We start from the raw sequence: 20215 nt of genomic DNA on the forward strand, positions 1-20215 counted from the left end.
ATAATAAAACAGTGCTAACACTTGAGGTCCTTAAGAGTGATATAATGAAGTTTCATGCAGTAAAACACTATATGACTATTTTTTTATAAAACTAAAGCAAGACACTAACCAATTCTTGTTTCTGGAGGCCAGATAGCCTGTGCAACTTTGTCCATAAACTCCTGCATGGTCATGACACGATGAAACTTAGCAAGTGGCTCCACTTTGAAATATGTGTCAAATGGGATCTGGATCTGTCAAAGGTATGTCAATGATGAAATCTACATCCAAAATATGAGTATGATGCCATAAGTTTTCAATACAGTTGAGCACTAGAAGTTCAATCTGATAATTCAGAGAATCTGAGTTTATTTTGGCACTTGGACATTGAAATGGTCTTGTTTGATTTGTACTGTAATATTTGGTCTTGAAAATTAAATTTTCACATAGGTTAGGCATGGAAGATCATAGGCTCAGAATGCCTCTGGCCCCTGATAGATGATGAACTTGTTGTGCTCAACTGTAATAAAATGTTGAGAAATGCTATCTGTCTAATACCTAATAACAACTCACTATCTTCTACAATTCACTGACTGTCGATCTACGATAGTATTTGCCCTGACAAATCTACTTCATGCAAATACGTATACTCATACACAACTTAATATAATCACATATTTTGCACACACCTCCACTGTGATCAAAGATAAAATGATCAAAGATATGATTATGTACCACCTTCCTCTACAATTATTTTTGAGAAAGGAGAAGAAACAAAGGAGGATACAGGAACAGGATAATAAAGATCTGTCTATCAACAGATCTAATAAATCTGGTCCTGAGTAAAATTTATACAACATAACACTTTTGAATTAGGACATTACTTCGTAGGGATTTCATGAAGCATTTCAGAATGGCTGTGAAACCTGCCTGCATGATCTCCATACCACCAGTAGTGAGTCTTAGAACACACTGTCACCCAGTAACAAGTTTGCCAATCAGGACTTAAGAAGTGGACAGCAGAGACAGATGAGAAATGGAAGAACCAAGGGTAGATTGAGCCCCTTTTTTTGAGGAGAGATGTCTTTAAGTCTAGGCACAAGATGTTTAAGTGGCAGGCGAGGCGTTGAAATATCACCAGCACTTTGGATACTTTGGGGGTGTAAGTCCCGGCTAATACAGTGGTACCCCAAGTTTCGAACTTAATCCATTCCAGGAGCTAGTTCTAAAGTTGAGACGTTCGAAACTCGAAGCAATATTTCCCCCCAAAAATAATGTAAATCCAATTAATCCGTTCCAGACCCATAAAAATATTCACAAAAAATACATTTTTTGAAGAATAACTATAGTTTTACATACACAAACCATTATAAATACATGTAGTACTTAAATGAGTATTGAAATAGATAAATAAACATTTAAATAAACATTTAAAATCACATTTATGTACCTTTATTGAAGACTCTTTTTGGCATCTGGAAGACAGGGAGAAGCAGAGAGGGAGGACTTATTATTGCCTCAACCACTGCCTCCACCACTGCCTCGTATTTTTGTACAATTTCTTTCTTCACTTCTATAGTGTTTCTCACTTTCTTCACCAAAGGGGTGCCACTAAGAAGTTTCTTTGGGCCCATGGAGGCTTATTTCACAGTCACAATCAATAAAAAAGCACTAAACACAATTAATTTATTCTGAAATGTTTGGATGAGCATGCAAGGTTGTGCTCACTCAAGGATTAACAAAGCTAGACTGGCTCACGACGCCTGCATGGGTAGGCACGGGAAGGCACGCAGGCATGCGCAGGCAGACAGGTCTGGTACACGGTTCGAAACATGGGGCATGTTCGATACTCGGGACAAAATTGGTGTGAAAAAGCAGTCGAAACTCAAAGTGTTCGATAGTCGATGCGTTCGAAACTCAGGGTTCCACTGTATCTACGGAAATTTTATCCAAGTATGTATACTGAACAAGCCATATGAGAACATCATGTGTGCCAAGCATGCTGCATGCAGATCACTGTAATCCAAGATAGAGGAGAAGGTTGAGTGGCCACATAGATGATGTTAATTCAATGTACTGAAAAGGGGCCTTTAACAAAGCAGACAGGCAGCCGGATGGTACTGTGATCCAGAGCAGTGTTTTAAGTAGACAGTAGAGAGCACAAGTATGAATGCAAAGAAATGTAAACACATGTAAGAAGGGGTATGATAAAGCTTATAGAGCAGGAAGAGTGACCTAGTAGCGACCAGTGAGGAGGCAGGGCCAGGAACTGTGACTTGACCCCTGCAACTACAACTAGGTGAGTACAGGTATTACCTGGAGTTTACCTGGAGAGAGTTCCGGGGGTCAACGCCCCTGCGGCCCAGTCAAAAACAAAAAAAAAAAAAAAAAAAAAAAAAAAAAAAAAAAAAAAAAAAAAAAAAAAAAGTGATCCAAGAGTCTACTATGAGTGTTATACAGGTTTCACAGTCAGTGTTATTTCTAAAATGGTTCATAAAATCTGAACACACACAAGGGCATATTGTATGGGATTTCTCTATAAATGTCAGAAATTTTTTTTGCCTAAGCTAAAAATCTAAACAATATAACATTAAGTCTACTAAACTTATCATAATGTTTTAGAAAAGTGAATAGAGTTCTGTTATCTTTGTAAAAGAGGCCCACAGGAGCTATAAAATGAGTTTAACCCCTCTCACTGTCACAACCCCTGAAACTAAAAGCGCTGGCAGTGTCAAGATTTTTTAAAAAATAACAATAATTTTATCTTCTGAAATGGTAGACAATCTTTTTCTGAACATAATGACACACCAAAAATGTGAAAGTTATCAGATTTCACATTTTTGGTGTGTCATTGCACCCAGACTGCCTGGGTGCAATTTACACACATGATTCTGCCTAATTTGAGGCCTATTTAGATCAATTATAATACTCAAACTGATTCAATTCTTAGCTATTTCACTAGTATGTCTTAAGTTCTATCTAATGAGTACAAGAAACTGCTCATTAAACTATTAGGCATATAAAGCACCCAAAAGTTAGAAATTTGGCCAATTTTACAAAAAAAATAATAAATTCCAATGCAAAAATAAGTCCAAAATAAGCACTGGAGGCATTCCAGCCACTAAAGAAACCTTTCCTCTGTTCATCAATCACATCTCCATTCTTCATCTATATAAAACCTGCCTTCCATTTTGAATCCATCACACAAACTTTTACCCAATTCCTCAACTAAGAAAATATAAGGAAAATTGATTGGTCATGGTTTAGGCTGTCTAGATAATTGAGGCAGGCCTAGCAAAAAACACACAACAATCCAGGAGTAAGGGGCTGTGGGGCCACTACCCTTCCTCCAGGAAATCACAAAATATCTAATATTTTTGCTAATTAGAGGCCTATTTCATACTACTTCCAGTTTGAAACTTGTCAAAATCATTTCCACTTTATCAGGATGTCTTCTGGTCCATCAAGTGACACCAAGAAACACCTAATAAAGCCATAAAAATCACCCTAGAAAACACCTCAAAGTCACTATTTTAACCTTAACATAGGGTCAGAGGATTGCAGTTCTCATACTGCACTGTGTGGGGCAGGATGTTTTTTTATACTGTGCACACTCATTAGACAGACCTATTTTCTCATATCTATGCCAAAATTTACTGATCACAGAGTATTTGACAGTACTATGATTAAGACGCAGATCTACACGAGTGACACTGGCTTCAATGACATAGATCTAAGTGAGAGACAGTAAAAATGAAAAGTTGATAACACCAAAGATGCCCTCAATGCCTAATAGCAGGAAAAGTTGAGACATGATAACCTTATACAAGGTCACAAAAGTTGAGACATGATAATTACATACTAAGGTCTTAACCCTTAAACTGTCCAAACGTAGATCTACGTTTGGACAGTTTAAGGGTCAACATGATATGGAAGAATAGCTACAGATTTGTCTTCTTAGCACCACAACTTGAACAAAAGAGTAAAAGTAGAACCAAAAGGATATGAGAAAGTTTTGTAACTGAGTGGAGGGGCAATGGAAAGGATTAAATAAAGCAGTGAATGCTGCAACCATTGAAACTTAAATGAAAATTGTTTTACAACTTTGTAGATAAACATATGCAACTAAAAATGTTGGGAGTCATCAGGCCCAGCTCAGGCCTTCCAGTTGATAGCCTGATCAACGAGGCTGTTGGTGCTAGCCAATTGCAATCCAACGTATGCATCACAGCCTAGCTGACAAAGAACTGACCTTAGAAACACATTTAGTTCCTTCTTGAAGACAGCCAGAAGTTTGTTGGCAGTTTTCTCAGGCAAGACGGGAGGGTGTTGAAAGTCTTAGTGCTTACTTTGACTCTTACAGTACTGAGTTATGTCTTCAACAAAACAAGGAACTTTTCTATAAAGTGGAATACCGAAACGTTGTCGTAAGTTTCATTTTCCTGTGTGCAGGTTATTTGTGTACAGCCATACACTGAAAAGACCAATTTAAATAAAAGACAAAAATTCAAGCTGTACTTCCTAGAAATTACAAGGTGTAGACTGAGCTCTGAGATTACATCTTATGTACATTATAAGCACAGACTCTTGTTATACATGGCATTCTGAGCAGACTAGTACCTTTATACATTTATTATACTCTTGAAGGGTTTCAAGAGTTTTCCTACTCCCAGAGCCTGGCCAAGCTAGGCTTATCCAGTGCTTGCTTGGTCAATCAAGCTGTTGTTACAGCCTGCTGGCCCACTTAGTACTTATAAACTTTTAATAATAATACAAGTTTTTTGAATAAAAATTATAACAGGTAGTTTAAGTTTTGTGTGACTATTCATCATCAATAATTTTGGGATTAACATTTAGTTTAGGGCAAATTTAATTCTTGTGTGTATTATTCATTTGGGAGATATTAGCAACATATATACTTTTATGGCACTTAGCCAATCAGTGGCTAGTAGCTTTCAGTATCTCAGCATACCAACACTTTACACAGTTGCCCTTCTGCACAATAATTCATCTGACTTTACCTTATATCACAGAATATCTCACTTCTGTGAACAAGTCAGACAGGATACTGAACTATTTCAATTAAAAAGCGAGTACAGTCAACCCTCTCATTAATGGACTAATAAGGGGGAGAGGGGTATAAAATATGGATGAATGTCTGAAACTAATGAATTACGAAACAAATTTTTCACAATCATCTGGTTGTATTCTGAACTGGTGAACTTAATCCACTGATGCAGAAGACAACTGGACACTACAGATAAGGGTATTGTAACCAGTATGACTAAAGTACAGTACTGTACTGTATAGCAATTTTACAGTACTGTATGTAATTAACAGTAATTTTGCTTACCTCTTCATGGAAAAGATATGAGGTGTAAATTGCCATGATCTATATTGGTGACTTACAATAACTTTTACTCAATGTCAGAGGAGAAGTAACAGCTTGACTAACATCTAAATTAAACTTGTAATAAAGTTGGTAGAATTACCGACAATATGTAAAGTAAAAGGACAAAAGTGCAACTAATGTGACATTTTATTGTGGCAATGTTTCGCTCTCCAGGAGCTTTATCAAGCCATTACAGACAATACATGGACACAGAGGGTATATATAGGCTCAGAGTGAGGTGCAATACTAGTGGTAGTGGTAGTAGTAGTAGTAGTAGTGACAAAAGTTGTAGTAGTAGTAGTAATACAATATGGTAGAGCAATTAATTCGTACATGAGTAAAAGGATATAAAAGCTATTACAGTACTTGGGTAACAAGTAATAGCTTTTATATCCTTTTACTTTACATAAATTAAACTTATAAGGAAAGTCCGTAAGTTTGTCGTTGCTTCTATAGACTTCAGACACTGTTTCTTAACACCATACTCCTCACATATCCAAGCCACTGAGATGCCACACTCAACCTTTTTCATTAGTTCAAGTTTTTGCTTAATAGTGAGAAATAGGTTTCCTCTTGGTACCAAACCTGCATACACAAATCACTCCATACTAAAGCAAAAAACTAGGCAGGAGATGCAACATTCCCCCGATGAAAACAGGGGCGCCACGAGTACACTGAGAGACAACACAATAAGTGTCCGGGGCCCAAGACTGTTCAGTTGCCTCCCAGCATACATAAGGGGGATTACCAATAGACTCCTGGCTGTCTTCAAGAAGGCACTGGACAGGCACCTAAAGTCAGTACCTGACCAACCGGGCTGTGGTTCATACGTCAGCTTGCGTGTAACCAGCAGTAACAGCCTGGTTGATCAGATCCTGATCTACCATGAGGCCTGGTCTCAGACCGGGCCGCGGGGGCGTTGACCCCCGAAACCCTCTCCAGGTAAACCACCACTTGTTTTAGAAGCCTAATTGCACTTTCCTTAAAATGCCAACAAAGTCATAGAAAATACTTTAAATCCAGGGAAAATTAGAGACTGACTGATAAGTGTGTGTGAGAGCAGATACAAATAATAATAAATTAGCACAAGTGGACTATAGCTCAGGGAACAATGAAAACAGACTGATCCTGCATTTGGCTGTTCTGGCCCATACTGGACAAATGTCAGTCATCGGACTTGATCCGATACTTCAGAAGACAACTGGGTACTATTGTTGTGGACAAAATCCAGTAATTACAAAAACAAAATTATTTTGTCTGATACTTCTGTTGGTCTAGCCAATTTTTTTTTTTTGTCTGAAATTGCCAAAATTTGTTAATGAGAGGTTTTACTGTACCACTGTTGACTAATGATGTACCCTTAGGTTGGCTTAGGCTGAGTTGGGTTGGGTTGAGTTGGGTTAGACTGGGTTATGCAAGGTTAGGGTTTTTAATTTGCACAAACTAAAATTATCTCCACTGCACAAGCCAATTTAATAATATTAGTCACTTTAACCTATAAATTTAGAACAAAATCACACCAGTGTAAGGCATTCCCTGGAGCAAGATCTAAATAAGAGCCCCTCACCAACATCAAGGAACCTTCCTTGAGGGGACTTTAACCTATAAATTTAGAACAAAATCACACCAGCCCCTAAACTAAATATTTACCAATGTTTGTACAAAAAAGTGGATTAGATAACAGTAGGGAAGTAGTGATCAAATAAGCTGGTGGTATAAGGTACAACTAACATAGTAAATGTTTGAGATCATTACACATTTAAATTTGACATCAAATTCGGGAATGCTTTACTGACAATGTTTTAGAAGGAACTGGAAGATACAGTTTTTACATCTTTCAAGAAAGTTGCTCCAAATTTTGATTCTTTTCAATTGCAAGGAATGTTTACTCAGGTTAAGTCATATATATGGAATACCAAAGAAACTTTTTTTTATGTCTATATGATCTGCTGCAGCTCTCCACAAACTGTTTTAGCTTGGGGTAATATTTGTATTGAATGTTCTGTATGTAATATGCACAGTAGTAAGCATGGATACTTTGTACATTCAGGTTTAATTCCTTTGTACATTTAGGTTTAATTCCTTTGTACATTTAGGTTTAATTCCATCCACACTCTGGGATAAGAACATAAGAAAGAAGGAACACTGCAACAGGCCTACTGACCCATGCAGAGCAGGTCCATGTCCCCCCCGGATAAGACCAATGACCCACCCAGTCTGGTCACCTAAACTCAAGGATGGAGCACTGCACCAGACCCAGCAGCACAAGCTAGTCAGGTCCAACTCACACCCACCCACACCCACTCATGTATTTATCTAACATATTTTTAAAACTACACAACATTTTAGCCTGAATAACTGTACTCGGGAGTTTGTTCCACTCATCCACAACTCTATTACCAAACCAGTGCTTTCCTATATCCTTCCTGAATCTGAATTTTTCCAACTTGAAACCATTGCTGCGAGTCCTGTCTTGGTTGGAAATTGGAGATGATCTTTCAACAAACCGGCCATATCCCACCGAGGCAGTGTGTCCCTAAAGGAAAAACGAAAGTTTCTCCTTTTAAATTTAGTAATATATACAGAAGGGGGTTATTAGTCCCTTGCTCCTGGTATCCTTGTCACCTCTCACGACATGCATGGCTTACGAAGGAAGAATTCTGTTCCACTTCCCCATGGAGATAAGTGGAAATAAACAAGAACAAGAACTAGTAAGATGAAATTAAGACACATGTGCAACATCTGGGTATCTTTATTGTAGACGTTTCGCCATCCAGTGGCTTTATCAATACAAATTCTAGGACATAACTTGAAGACAGTAGAACTATGTACAGAAGATGAGGTAATCAGTCCCTCAACCTAGGAGTAGGTGCGAAGAGCACCATAGTCGTGGAGATTCTGAAGCAGAAGAAAGGAGCCTGGCACTTATATAGTAACGTCAGGTGTAGCAGACGAGGGCATAGTCACTGGTAGGCGGGATTCCCCAGTGGAAGTAGGTCCTTCCCAAAGAGATGGGTTAGTTGTAGTAGTTGTCGTAGTCGTGAAGGTTATGTACATGTCCTCAGAATCAAGATTCCATGATGTTGCAGTGTCTGACAAGTTGTGTAAGAATGGTATATAATACCGACAAGATGAAATTAAGACACATGTGCAACATCTGGGTATCTTTATTGTAGACATTTTGCCATCCAGTGGCTTTATCTGAAACATCTACAATAAAGATACCCAGATGTTGCACATGTGTCTTAATTTCATCTTGTCGGTATTATATACCATTCTTACACAAGAACTAGTAAGATAGAAGAAAACCCAGAGGGGTATGTATATATATGCTTGTACGTACATGCATGTGTAGTGTGACCTAAGTGTTAAGTAGAAGTAGCAAGAGATACCTAAAATCTTGCACGTTTTCAAGACAGAAAAGACGCCGGTAATCCTACCATTATGTAAAACAATAACAGGCTTCCCTTTCACACTCACTTGGCAGGACGGTAGAACCTCCCTGAGCGGTTGCTATCTACCAACCTACTACCCCTAATGATGGAGATATCTTCATAAAAATTTAATTTCCCCATATACAGGATAGACTATCCTTAGAGATGGCAATTTTTAGGTGATAGTAACTCCAGTTATGCTGGAAGGAAACCTTTTAAGCTCCCATACTTGATGAACCCTTGCTGAAATACTCAATGATATCTTTTATGATATCCTCATTGCATTGCTGAAGTTCCCAGCTCAGACTGACAAATTTCAACACCCTGTATGAACCCTATCCTGTTTGATGGTATATGACAGGGAAACATAGCTAGATTTTGTTCCTAAGGTGTAATTATCATATAGAAAAGGGTAGGAGCATACTGCTGAAGTATCTGATTGTGTTATATTAAAAGCAAAGGTTTAGTTCTTTGAAAATGGAGGGTGTGCTGTCTGAAATCAGAAATTTTGAGTTGCAGTTATCTAGTTAATTTGAAAGTTGCAGTTATCCAGTCTATCAGTTTTCCCTGTGGAGATGTCATGTCTGAGGGCAATGTGTGGTGTGAATATAATGCAGAGAATTCGTAGGGAAGGCGGGGTAGGGGTTGGCCTAGGAAGGGTTGGAGGGACGGGGTAAATGAGGTTTTGTGTGCGAGGGGCTTGGACTTCTAGCAAGCGTGCATGAGCGTATTTGATAGGAGTGAATGGAGACAAATAGTTTTTAATACTTGATGTGCTGTTGGAGTGTGAGCAAAGTAACATTTATGAAAGGATTCAGGGAAACTGGCAGGCCGGACTTGAGTCCTGGAGATGGGAAGTACAGTGTGTGCACTCTGAAGGAGGGGTGTTAATGTTGCAGTTACATAACTGTAGTGTAAAGCACCCCTCTGGCAAGACAGTGATGGAGTGAATGATGATGAAAGTTTTTCTTTTTCGGGCCACCCTGCCTTGGTGGGAATCGGCTGATGTGTTAATAAAAATAATAAAAAGTAACAACATTGTTATGCTCCTTGAATGTGAAATCTTCTAACACAACATTATCCCTCCTAAGTCTCTCACATCACTTTTTCACTCTACTGAGTGAATAATTTATTCCCATTTACACAAACCTACAAGTAAAACTATTCAGATCTATTTTTCACATTCCACAATCTATATAAATATTCAAAATTATTTTGTGTCATCAGCCTTGTTAGTAAAGTTAGACAAAAGGACAAACAGCCCCAACACTTATAATGAATGAATGAGATGCTGGGTTCTTAATCAAGCAAGAACTTCATAGGAAAATTGTTATCCCTCACAGAGACTTGGCCCTGATCCTTAGGTACAAACTGCTCAAACCCCACCATTGGGTTAAGGTAAGCCAGCATCAGCAAGGGGGATGAAAACATAGTGTTGTACATGATAGAAAAACAAAACATATTAAGCATGAGTTAAAATTAAAATACTTCTTTTGTAGAGAAATATATATTTGTAACATCTTTCATATCTATCTGCTAATGGTTCTGGGCAATCACTTTCCACTGTCTAGTCTAAAGCCAGGCCTTGTAACCTGGAAAGGAAATATTTATAGACCAAGAAATATTAAGAAACACACACAGTACAACAAATATAAATGTATAATGAAAGTACAACATGTGTTATATTTACATGCCACCTTACACATTTATGAGACAAAAATACCAGCAATCATACCAGAGTGCACACTGTTTAACATGGTTCCCTCTCATACTTTATGTAACTAGATGGTTGCTATCTAACACTATACAGAACAGTAAACCTTCGATATTATGGACTAATAAGAGATGATTATCCAGGTGTCCATTAAATCAGAATAATGTTAAATAAAATGGCAATAAAATACACTAAAGTACAGTATATGTGTATACTGTATACAAATATACTTCAATAAACACTGAAAATAAAGGAGTTATAAGTACAATCTATCTAGCGAATTCTGACCATTCTGTAATTATAAGAGTCTGTTATTTTGGAGTCCAATATATCAAGGGTTTATAAACTGAACAATTTACTCAGTTGATTTTTTGCCCTAAATTTTAAGTTTATATTGGGATCTGTTATAGTCAGGGTTTACTGTACTACCAACTTTGGATAGACGAAACCTTTGCAAATGTGTGTCAAGAGAAGACGATTCAAGTTAATTGCAATTAAAAGTAAATTAAAAGTAGCAAATTTTTTGACATTTGTGTAAATAAAGGGAGACTGGAATTTACTGAACTTAATTACTTCATATGTAAAATTAAAAAAGATACATCAATGTAAGTGAAGTTAAAAAAGGAACTAGTCAGCCCAAGATAGGGAAGAAAAAGGAAAAAAAGGCTGGTGCAACAAAAGTTCTGATTAGTAAGAGCAGACGATGATGCAAATAGAATGTTGCATGAAAGAGTACTTGTTGCAACTGATGTATGGGTATGAAACACTGATGTGGCAGTAGCAGGAAAGGTCAAGACTCGTTGCAATAGTGATGGACCATATGAGAAGCAAGTGTGGTTTTACGTGGGTAAACAGTAAAATACAACATTGTTATGGAAAGAAAAGGATTGGAATATAAAAGTCTATGAAGAAGGCATTACTGTACTGAGGTATGGTCATGTGCAATGATGGATGACAAAATGATAAGGTAATGCATTTTTGCGTAACACATGTAATAGAGAACAAAGGTAAGAACAGTAGAATGGAAAGAGAGAAAGGAGATAGAGGTCAATAAGGTGGACATACAGTACATTATATTGTAAATGTGAGAAAACAATGAAAGTGTGAACAATACATAATAAGTACCAAACAGCAGGTCTTAGTAGAAGCCATGAATCTGGAAAAAATATAAGAGCAGCAATTTTATTTTTATGGCATTTCATAGGGAGTATCACACACCTAGCCTAGACAATACAACTGAGCCACTGGTATCAACAAATGATCAATTCTGGTAGTGTGTGAAAAGCGGATTTTTATGAAGAGATGAGGGACTGTCACCCAAGGCCCATTTAGCAAAACTCAATTAACAGTAATATGTTAAAAAACACAAGTAGAAATTAAATTCCCTTGGCAGTAATGCATTTAATACAGAAATAGAAACTACATAAACAATTACAGCAGTAATATATGTTAAAGACAATAATACCTGACAGGTTAATGTTGACTGCCTAAAGTTTGTTAGTCTAAATCATCATTATGTAAATTTATCATAGAATTTACAACAGGTGTTGATGTTGATGATAATGTCACCTTAAGGTGAAACTTACTACAGTTTTGTATCTGGTAGGACAAGGTTGTGGTGGTGGTGGGTGGTGGCACAACCACCACCTCCTCCATTATCACCACCACCACCTCCATTATCACTGTCACCTCAATTACAATCACCTCCATTATCACCACTACCTCCATTACCACCTTCAGCAACACACCACCATCTGCATTATCACCACCATCATCAATTCCATAAACAACATGATCGTGTGTATATACAGTATACGTAAATCTATAACCTCCAACAACATCAGTCAATGTGTCAGTGATACCTGCAATAGTGAAGTTGAAGCTGTGTACATCATTATAATTATTATAATCATGGAGGAGTGCTAAACCCGTAGGATTATACAGTGCATCTGGGAGGGGGTAATGGAAGGCATTCAGGCTCAATTCAGGGAACCGGAGCACAGATCCAATTCCCTAGATCAAGAGCCCCTCACCAGCATTAAGGAACCTCCCTTGAGGGGAAAGCTGTGTACAGCAATCTCATGGAAATCAATTTCTGAAATGTGTAAAGAGACCAGGACTTGTCAACACATTCCTCTCATGCATAAGGAAAATTACCAACTTCAAGAGAGAACTCTTTAAGCTCCTCAAATTAATTCCTGATCAGCAGGGCTGTAGTGCTGATGTTGGTCTACGTGCAGCTACAGTAGCTTCAACAGCTTGGTTGACCAGGCCAGCAACTGGGAGGCTTGGTCTGAGACAGGTTGTGGGGGTGATGACCCCTGAAACCATTGACAGGTAGCCTACAGGTAACCTACCTATAGCTGTTGTTGACCTCCTGACTGGTCTGTTTTCATCTTTTGGAAATGTAGACTGTATTTTTTTTTTTTTAGTTTTAGATTTGACATTAGAATGTCTGTTTCCAGAGAGAAAAAACTCTGATGATGGTGACTGAATATTCACTGAAATACGTATCAATAATTACCAAGTGTAATAAAAATTTTAAGAAGCAAAGACTTTCCTGCCTCTTATGAAGTACTGTACAGTGGACCCCCGGTTAACGATATTTTTTCACTCCAGAAGCAAACTGACTTTCCCACAAGAAATGCCTCTTATGAAGTACTGTATAAATCTGAAAGGATGTACGCTGCTAGTTCACCATTGCAATGTGACCTGTAGTTCAGTAATAGAATATTCACATTACAAAGAGAATATGGGTTCAGTCCCCTAGGGTACTGAGACTTATGGGCTACTTCTTACATCTGCTGTCCCTTTTTTACTTGGCAGTATAGTGTAGATATTCACCTAGCAGTAAACAGCCAGCTCTTCTGGTGTATAATCAGATACTGTGAGTTACATTCTAGGAGAAAAAGTGTAAAGGCTCAAATAAAAAAATAATCCACTCTGTTTGACATTCCTGTGTTATCCAGAGGTTATCCAAGGTTAATCATCCAAAGTGTGTCTTTGTCTTCTAGAACTTAGAATTAAAATTTGGGTCTTCATTCCAAACAGGTGCTCCAAACTACAAAAAAAAGAAGGGATACAGTGTTACATTGTACTATACAGACCACTGTAGCAGTGGTGGCACTGAGGATGATTACAACTGATACTTGAAAACTTTTCAGGCTTACTCTTGAACCACAACCATAAATATTTTCCCTTACCGATCTTGTTACTCCTGGCTTATACTCAACCCATGGTGGCAATACAAGGGTGCGGTTTAGACCTTTGGCAAATCCAAGGGCACCCAAGAAATGGTCGGCTTGATTTCCAAATCGACCTGCAAGAAAATTCTGATTTAGTTTGTATTACTTTATTTGAAACCCGGACCTTTACCCTAAAAAGAGAAAACCATAGCAAAGTAACTGTATATAATTATAGAAGACCTGTAGCTCAGTAGTACAGTGCTTGGTCACAACTTAAAGGACCCATGCTCAATTCCCAGGAAAGGCAAGTTGTATGGGCAATGGGCATGTCTCCTTAAACCTGTTGGCCATATTTATCTAGCAGTAAATAGGTACTGTACCTTGGTGTTACTTTATTGTTTTAAGTGGAATCTTAGGAGGGATCCTCAATAATATATCGCAATAAAGTTTTGCCGAGTTATCCTAGATAACAAATCTACAACCCTAACCCTACGTACAGTATACACAAGTAAGAATATATTGGCCCATACTTACAGGTACAATAAACCAAATAATAAAATAAAACATGAAATGGAAGCCATTGCACAAAATTTAAACTCAGCATTTGAAATGTAAGGTGGTCCCCCTAAACTTTAATTTCACACTCATCATAAAAAAGAAAATATTAATGTGGGCAGCATTGTTCCGCATTATTGTAATTACATATGTACAATACTGGTACCTCACTGCATATTAGTAAAGCCTTTAGCTCATGACTGAAAGGATACGAGTCAAATCCTAGGCAGGGTGCAATTTATTTATTTATTTATTTATTTATTTATTTATTAACAATTTGAGCACACATACAGAGGTACAAAAAAATACAGATAAGAGCAGCATACCAAAGCCACTTATACTATGCATAGCATTACGGGCTGGCTTAAAATTAACTTAAGATTAACTAAGCAATGATGAAATCAGTGATAAAACATTAATGTAAACAGATTACTATAAAGCACAAGTGAGTATTACAAAGACAGGTCATATGGTTGCATGCATTGTTGTACATTCATTAAGTCTCCTAACATGTGCTGTCAAGGTTCTACCTGCAATAAACAGATACCTAAAGCTTAATTAACTGATACATACTGCATCCTAGGAAAGGACTTAAGCACCCTAATAAAAATGTGTTACACTGCTTGGTTTTCCTAAGTTAGTAACCCTCAGGGGTTACTAATCTGAAAAAAGTCTTCCTTTACCACTGCATTTTACTTAGCACATCTCTTAGGTATCATGTCCCTACTCTGCTGAATCATACTTATCAAAATATGTGGAAACCATATACAGTGGACCCCCGGTTAACGATATTTTTTCACTCCAGAAGTATGTTCAGGTGCCAGTACTGACTGAATTTGTTCCCATGAGAAATATTGTGAAGTAGATTAGTCCATTTCAGACCCCCAAACATACACGTACAGACGCACTTACATAAATACACTTACATAATTGGTCACATTCGGAGGTAATCGTTATGCGGGGGTCCACTGTATAGTAAACATAAAACAAACATATAGCTGTGCTTGTTTGTTCACAAGTTAAGAGCTGGTCTAGTGTGGTCTAGTCACAGGTTTGGGAAGAAATGGTCTATTCACAGAGTATGGCAGGACTGGGTGTGTCTGGTCCCTGGTTAGGGTAAGACGGTTCTGTCTGGTCCCAGGTTAGGGTAGGACTGGTTATGTCTGGTCCAAGGTTAGGGTAGGACTGGTTGTGTCTGGTCCAAGGCTAGGGTAGGACTGGTTATGGCTGGTCCCAGGTTAGGGTAGGACTGGCTGTGTCTGGTCCAAGGTTAGGGTAGGACTGGTCTGGTCACAAGTCCAACTCTTGGGCATGACCTAATTCCATTTTGAAATCTCACCTGCCCGTGACAATGCCTTCAACTGCTGCATCTCATCTGACTAGTATATAAGCACCAATCTTCCTGCCTGTGATTCACATTCTTCAAGACAACGGCGCTCATCACCTGATCCTAAGCTGAGGAACTGATTACTATACCTCGCATTCCACTGTCTTCTCTACATAGTTCTACAGTCTTTGCATGACCCTGGAGAAATAGTGCTTAGTTTTGATCACATTAATAGTAAGTCAATGGAAATAAGCCATTTTGTCTGACTTTTATGGGTTATCCTAGGTAACCTACACATAAACTGTTATTTACAAACATTGTATCTATGTCCACAGCAGGACTCAATGTTTGTAAATAATTTTGTCTGTTTGCAAATTGTTAAGCATACACTGTTATGTATGACAATTTATGTAACTGTATTTGTGTATGTGTACCTGAATAAACTTACATAATAATACAGTTTTCACATTATGTCCTTGTACTGTATTGAAAAAGCCTCTGAATGATGAAACATTTACATAGTGAAGATACTCGGATGCGGCACATGTACGGTGTCCTGTGGCCTGGTGGTTAAAGCTCTCGCTTCACACGGCTAGGGTGAAACCCTCTCCAGCGACCTGGAGAGGGTTTCAGGGGTCAATGCCCCTACGGCCCAGTCTGTGACGAGGCCTCATGGTGGATCAGGGCCTGATCAAACAGGCTGTTACTGTTGGCTGCAGGCAACTCGACGTACGAACCACAGCCCGGCTGCTCAGGTACCAACTTCAGATGCCTGTCCGGTGCCTTCTATTGGTAATCTATTGGTAATCCCCCTTATGTATGCTGGGAGGCAGTTGAACAGTCTTAGGCCCCTGTCACTTATTGTGTTGACTCTTATCATGTCAGTGGCACCCCTGTTTTTAATTGGGGGGATGTTGCATCGTCTGCCGAGTCATTTGCTTTCATAGGGAGTGATTTTCGTGTGCAAGTTTGGTACTAATCCCTCTAGGAAATTCCAAGTGTATATAATCATGTATCTCTCCCTCCTGCATTCTAGGAAGTACAGGTTGAGGAACTTCAAGAATTTTCCAGTAACTGAGGTGTTTTATTGCAGTTATGTGTGCTGTGAAGGTTCTCTGTACACTTTCTAGGTCAGTAATTTCACTTGCCATGAAAGGTGCTGTTAGTGTGCAGCAATATTCCAGCCTAGATAGAACAAATGACCTGAAGAGTGTCATCATGGGCTTGGCATCCCTAGTTTTGAAGGTTCTCATTATCCATCCTGTCATTTTCCTAGCAGATGCGATTGATACAATGCTATGGTCTTTGAGAGTGAGATCCTCTGACGTTATCTCTCCCAGGTCTTTAACATTAGTTTTTTGCTCTATTGTGTGGTTGGAATTTGTTTTATACTCCAGTATAGTTTTAATTTCCGGAGATAAAACACCTCAATTACTGGGAGCGCTTGAGGTTTCTAAACCTGTATTCCCTGGAACGCAGGAGGGAGAGATACATGATTATATACACCTGGAAAATCCTAGAGGGACTAGTACCGAACTTGCACACGAAAATCACTCACTACGAAAGCAAAAGACTTGGCAGACGATGCACCATCCCCCCAATGAAAAGCAGGGGTGTCACTAGCACGTTAAGAGACCATACAATAAGTGTCAGGGGCCCGAGACTGTTCAACTGCCTCCCAGCACACATAAGGGGGATTACCAACAGACCCCTGGCAGTCTTCAAGCTGGCACTGGACAAGCACCTAAAGTCAGTTCCTGATCAGCCGGGCTGTGGCTCGTACGTTGGTTTGCGTGCAGCCAGCAGCAACAGCCTGGTTGATCAGGCACTGATCCACCAGGAGGCCTGGTCACAGACCGGGCCGCGGGGGCGTTGACCCCCGAAACTCTCTCCAGGTAAACTCCAGGTATTGAAATTTCTTATTGTTGAACTTCATATTGTTTCCTGCTGCCCATTTAAAGATTTGGTTGATGTCCACCTGGAACCTTGCAGCGTCTTCAATGGAGGACACTGTCATGCAAATTTGGGTGTCATCTGCAGAGGAAGACACGGCGCTGTGATGTACATCCCTGTCTATGTCAGATATGAGGATGAGGAACAGGACAGGAGCGAGTACTGTGCCTTGTGGAAGAGAGCTTTTCATGGTAGCCACCTCAGCTTTTACTCTGTTTACTGCTACTTTTTGTGTTCTATTTGTTAGGAAATTATAGATCCATCTGTGAGGGTAGAAACATTGGGGTTGTTTCTTTACACCGGTTGTCTATGTTCACCCATCAGTAAAATAAGTACCTGGGTGTTAGTGGACTGGTGTGGGTAAGTTAATGCAAAACTAATTATGTTAAGGTGACGATTAGTAATGTGTTAAGGTAATTATTATTACAGTATATTTAAAGAATAAATACCGCAAGTAAATTGTCCTCAAACAAGGTACAGAGTAATCATAGTCAGGCGGGTTACTCAACACAAATACAATATAACTGTAGCTGCACCTCACTCACCCATGCACGGGCAATACAAAATGTAACCATTTTCATCAATGTCTAAGGAAAAGCTCCCGGCACACAGTAATATCACAAGACAAAATATCAAGCGTTTCCCGCTCGCCATATCCTTGTTGATGCCGCCGTCGCTGGGGTTAAGCAGGGCCACCAAAACTTTGTTGAGCACTACTACCCGGGAGACCGGGGAAGTAAGTTTATTCAGGTATACACAAATACAGTTACATAGATTATCATACATAGCAGCATATGTGTAGAGAACCTAGGATAACCCAAAAAAGTCAGACAAAGTGATTATTCCAGGCCCAGATTCATGGAACTCCGTGTTCATCAAAAACTGCAAGAAGTCCCTATGGACAGGAAGCGTGGACACAGGGGTCGTCCCACAGTTACTAAAAACAACACACAGCCCCACTCCACAAAGGGGGCAGTAAAGCAATAGCAAAGAACTACAGACCAATAGCGCTAACATCCCATGTCACAAAAATCTTTGAAACGGTTCTAAGGAGCAAGATCGCCACCCATCTAGATATCAATCAATTACACAACCCAGGGCAACATGGGTTTACAACAGGTAGCTCCTGTCACAGTGGTCCTCTCTGGACCACTATGACAAGGTCCTGGATGCTCTAGAAGATAAGATAAGATAAGATAAGATTTCGTTCGGATTTTTAACCCCGGAGGGTTAGCCACCCAGGATAACCCAAGAAAGTCAGTGCGTCATCGAGGACTGTCTAACTTATTTCCATTGGGGTCCTTAATCTTGTCCCCCAGGATGCGACCCACACCAGTCGACTAACACCCAGGTACCTATTTGCTGCTAGGTGAACAGGACAATATGTGTAAGGAAACGTGTCGAAATGTTTCCACCCGCCGGGAATCGAACCCGGGCCCTCCGTGTGTGAATCGGGAGCTTTAGCCACCAGGCCACCGGGCCACTCTCAGGCCACCGGGCCTGATGTAGTATACACAGACTTTGCAAAAGCCTTTGACAAGTGTGACCATGGTGTAGTAGAGCACAAAATGCGTGATAAAGGAATAACAAACAGAACGTAAAAAGTAGTAATAAACAGAGTCAAGTCTGAGGCGGCTTCGGTGATAAGCTCTGTTCCACAAGGCACAGTACTCGTTCCCATCGTGATCCTCATCCTCATATTTGACATGGACAGGGATGTACGCCACAGCACCGTGTTTTCCTTTGCAGATGACACCCGAATTTACATGACACTGTCCTCCATTGAAGACACTACTAGACTCCATGTGGACATCAACCATATCTTTAAATGGGCCGCAGAAAGCAATGTGAAGTTCAATGATGAGAAATTTCAATTACTCCGACACAGAAAATGTGAGGAAATTAAAACTACATCGGTGTATGAAACAAATTCCAACCACACAATAGAGCAAAAAACTAACGTAAAAGACCTGGGAGTGATCATGCCAGAGGATCTCGCCTTCAAAGACCATAACATTGTTTCAATCGCATTTGCTAGAAAAATGACAGGAAGGATAATGAGAACTTTCAAAACTAGGGATGCCAAGCCCATGATGACACTCTTTAGGTCTTTAGGTCCAGCTCCTGCACCCAACATCTTGCTCCTGGGGGATTTCAACTTAAGGCACCTAAAATGGAGGAATATAGCAAATAATATTGCTGCAGTAATAACACCAGGAGGCAGCTCTGATGAAAACTCACACTCACACGAGCTTTTAAATCTCTGCACAAAATTCAATTTAAACCAGCAAATAATAGAGCCTACTAGACTGGAGAATACACTAGACCTCATCTTCACTAACAATGATGATCTGATAAGAAATGTCACCATATCAAAAACAATATACTCAGATCACAACATAATTGAGGTTCAGACATGTATGCGTGGAGCCCCAGACCGACATAATGAGACTAGTCACGAGGGAGCATTCACCAAATTCAACTTCAATAACAAAAACATAAAGTGGGACCAAGTAAACCAAGTCCTAACCGATATTAGCTGGGAAGATATACTAAGCAACACAGACCCCAACGTATGCCTAGAACAGATTAACTTGGTGGCACTCGATGTATGCACAAGGCTTATTCCTCTAAGAAAAAGGAGTAGATGTAAAATAGAAAGAGACAGGCGCTCCC

At 39.3% G+C, this 20215-nt stretch overlaps 1 protein-coding gene across 1 annotated transcript in view; it reads right to left on the reverse strand.

The window, feature by feature from the left end:
* The window catches only part of O-fut1 (O-fucosyltransferase 1), a 61526-nt gene extending 43274 nt beyond the window's left edge, over positions 1 to 18252 (reverse strand). The window contains exons 1-3 of the mRNA XM_053796402.2: positions 18085 to 18252; positions 13723 to 13838; positions 110 to 233 (exon numbers count right to left, since the gene is read on the reverse strand). Of these exons, the coding sequence (XP_053652377.1) occupies positions 110 to 233; positions 13723 to 13838; positions 18085 to 18193 (349 nt within the window). The 5' untranslated portion in view covers positions 18194 to 18252. The remainder of the gene's footprint in view (positions 1 to 109; positions 234 to 13722; positions 13839 to 18084) is intronic.
* Positions 18253 to 20215: the final 1963 nt, after the last annotated feature.

The sequence above is a fragment of the Cherax quadricarinatus genome, chromosome 83 (genome assembly GCF_038502225.1).
Source record: "Cherax quadricarinatus isolate ZL_2023a chromosome 83, ASM3850222v1, whole genome shotgun sequence".
Classification (NCBI taxonomy): Eukaryota; Metazoa; Arthropoda; class Malacostraca; order Decapoda; family Parastacidae; genus Cherax; species Cherax quadricarinatus.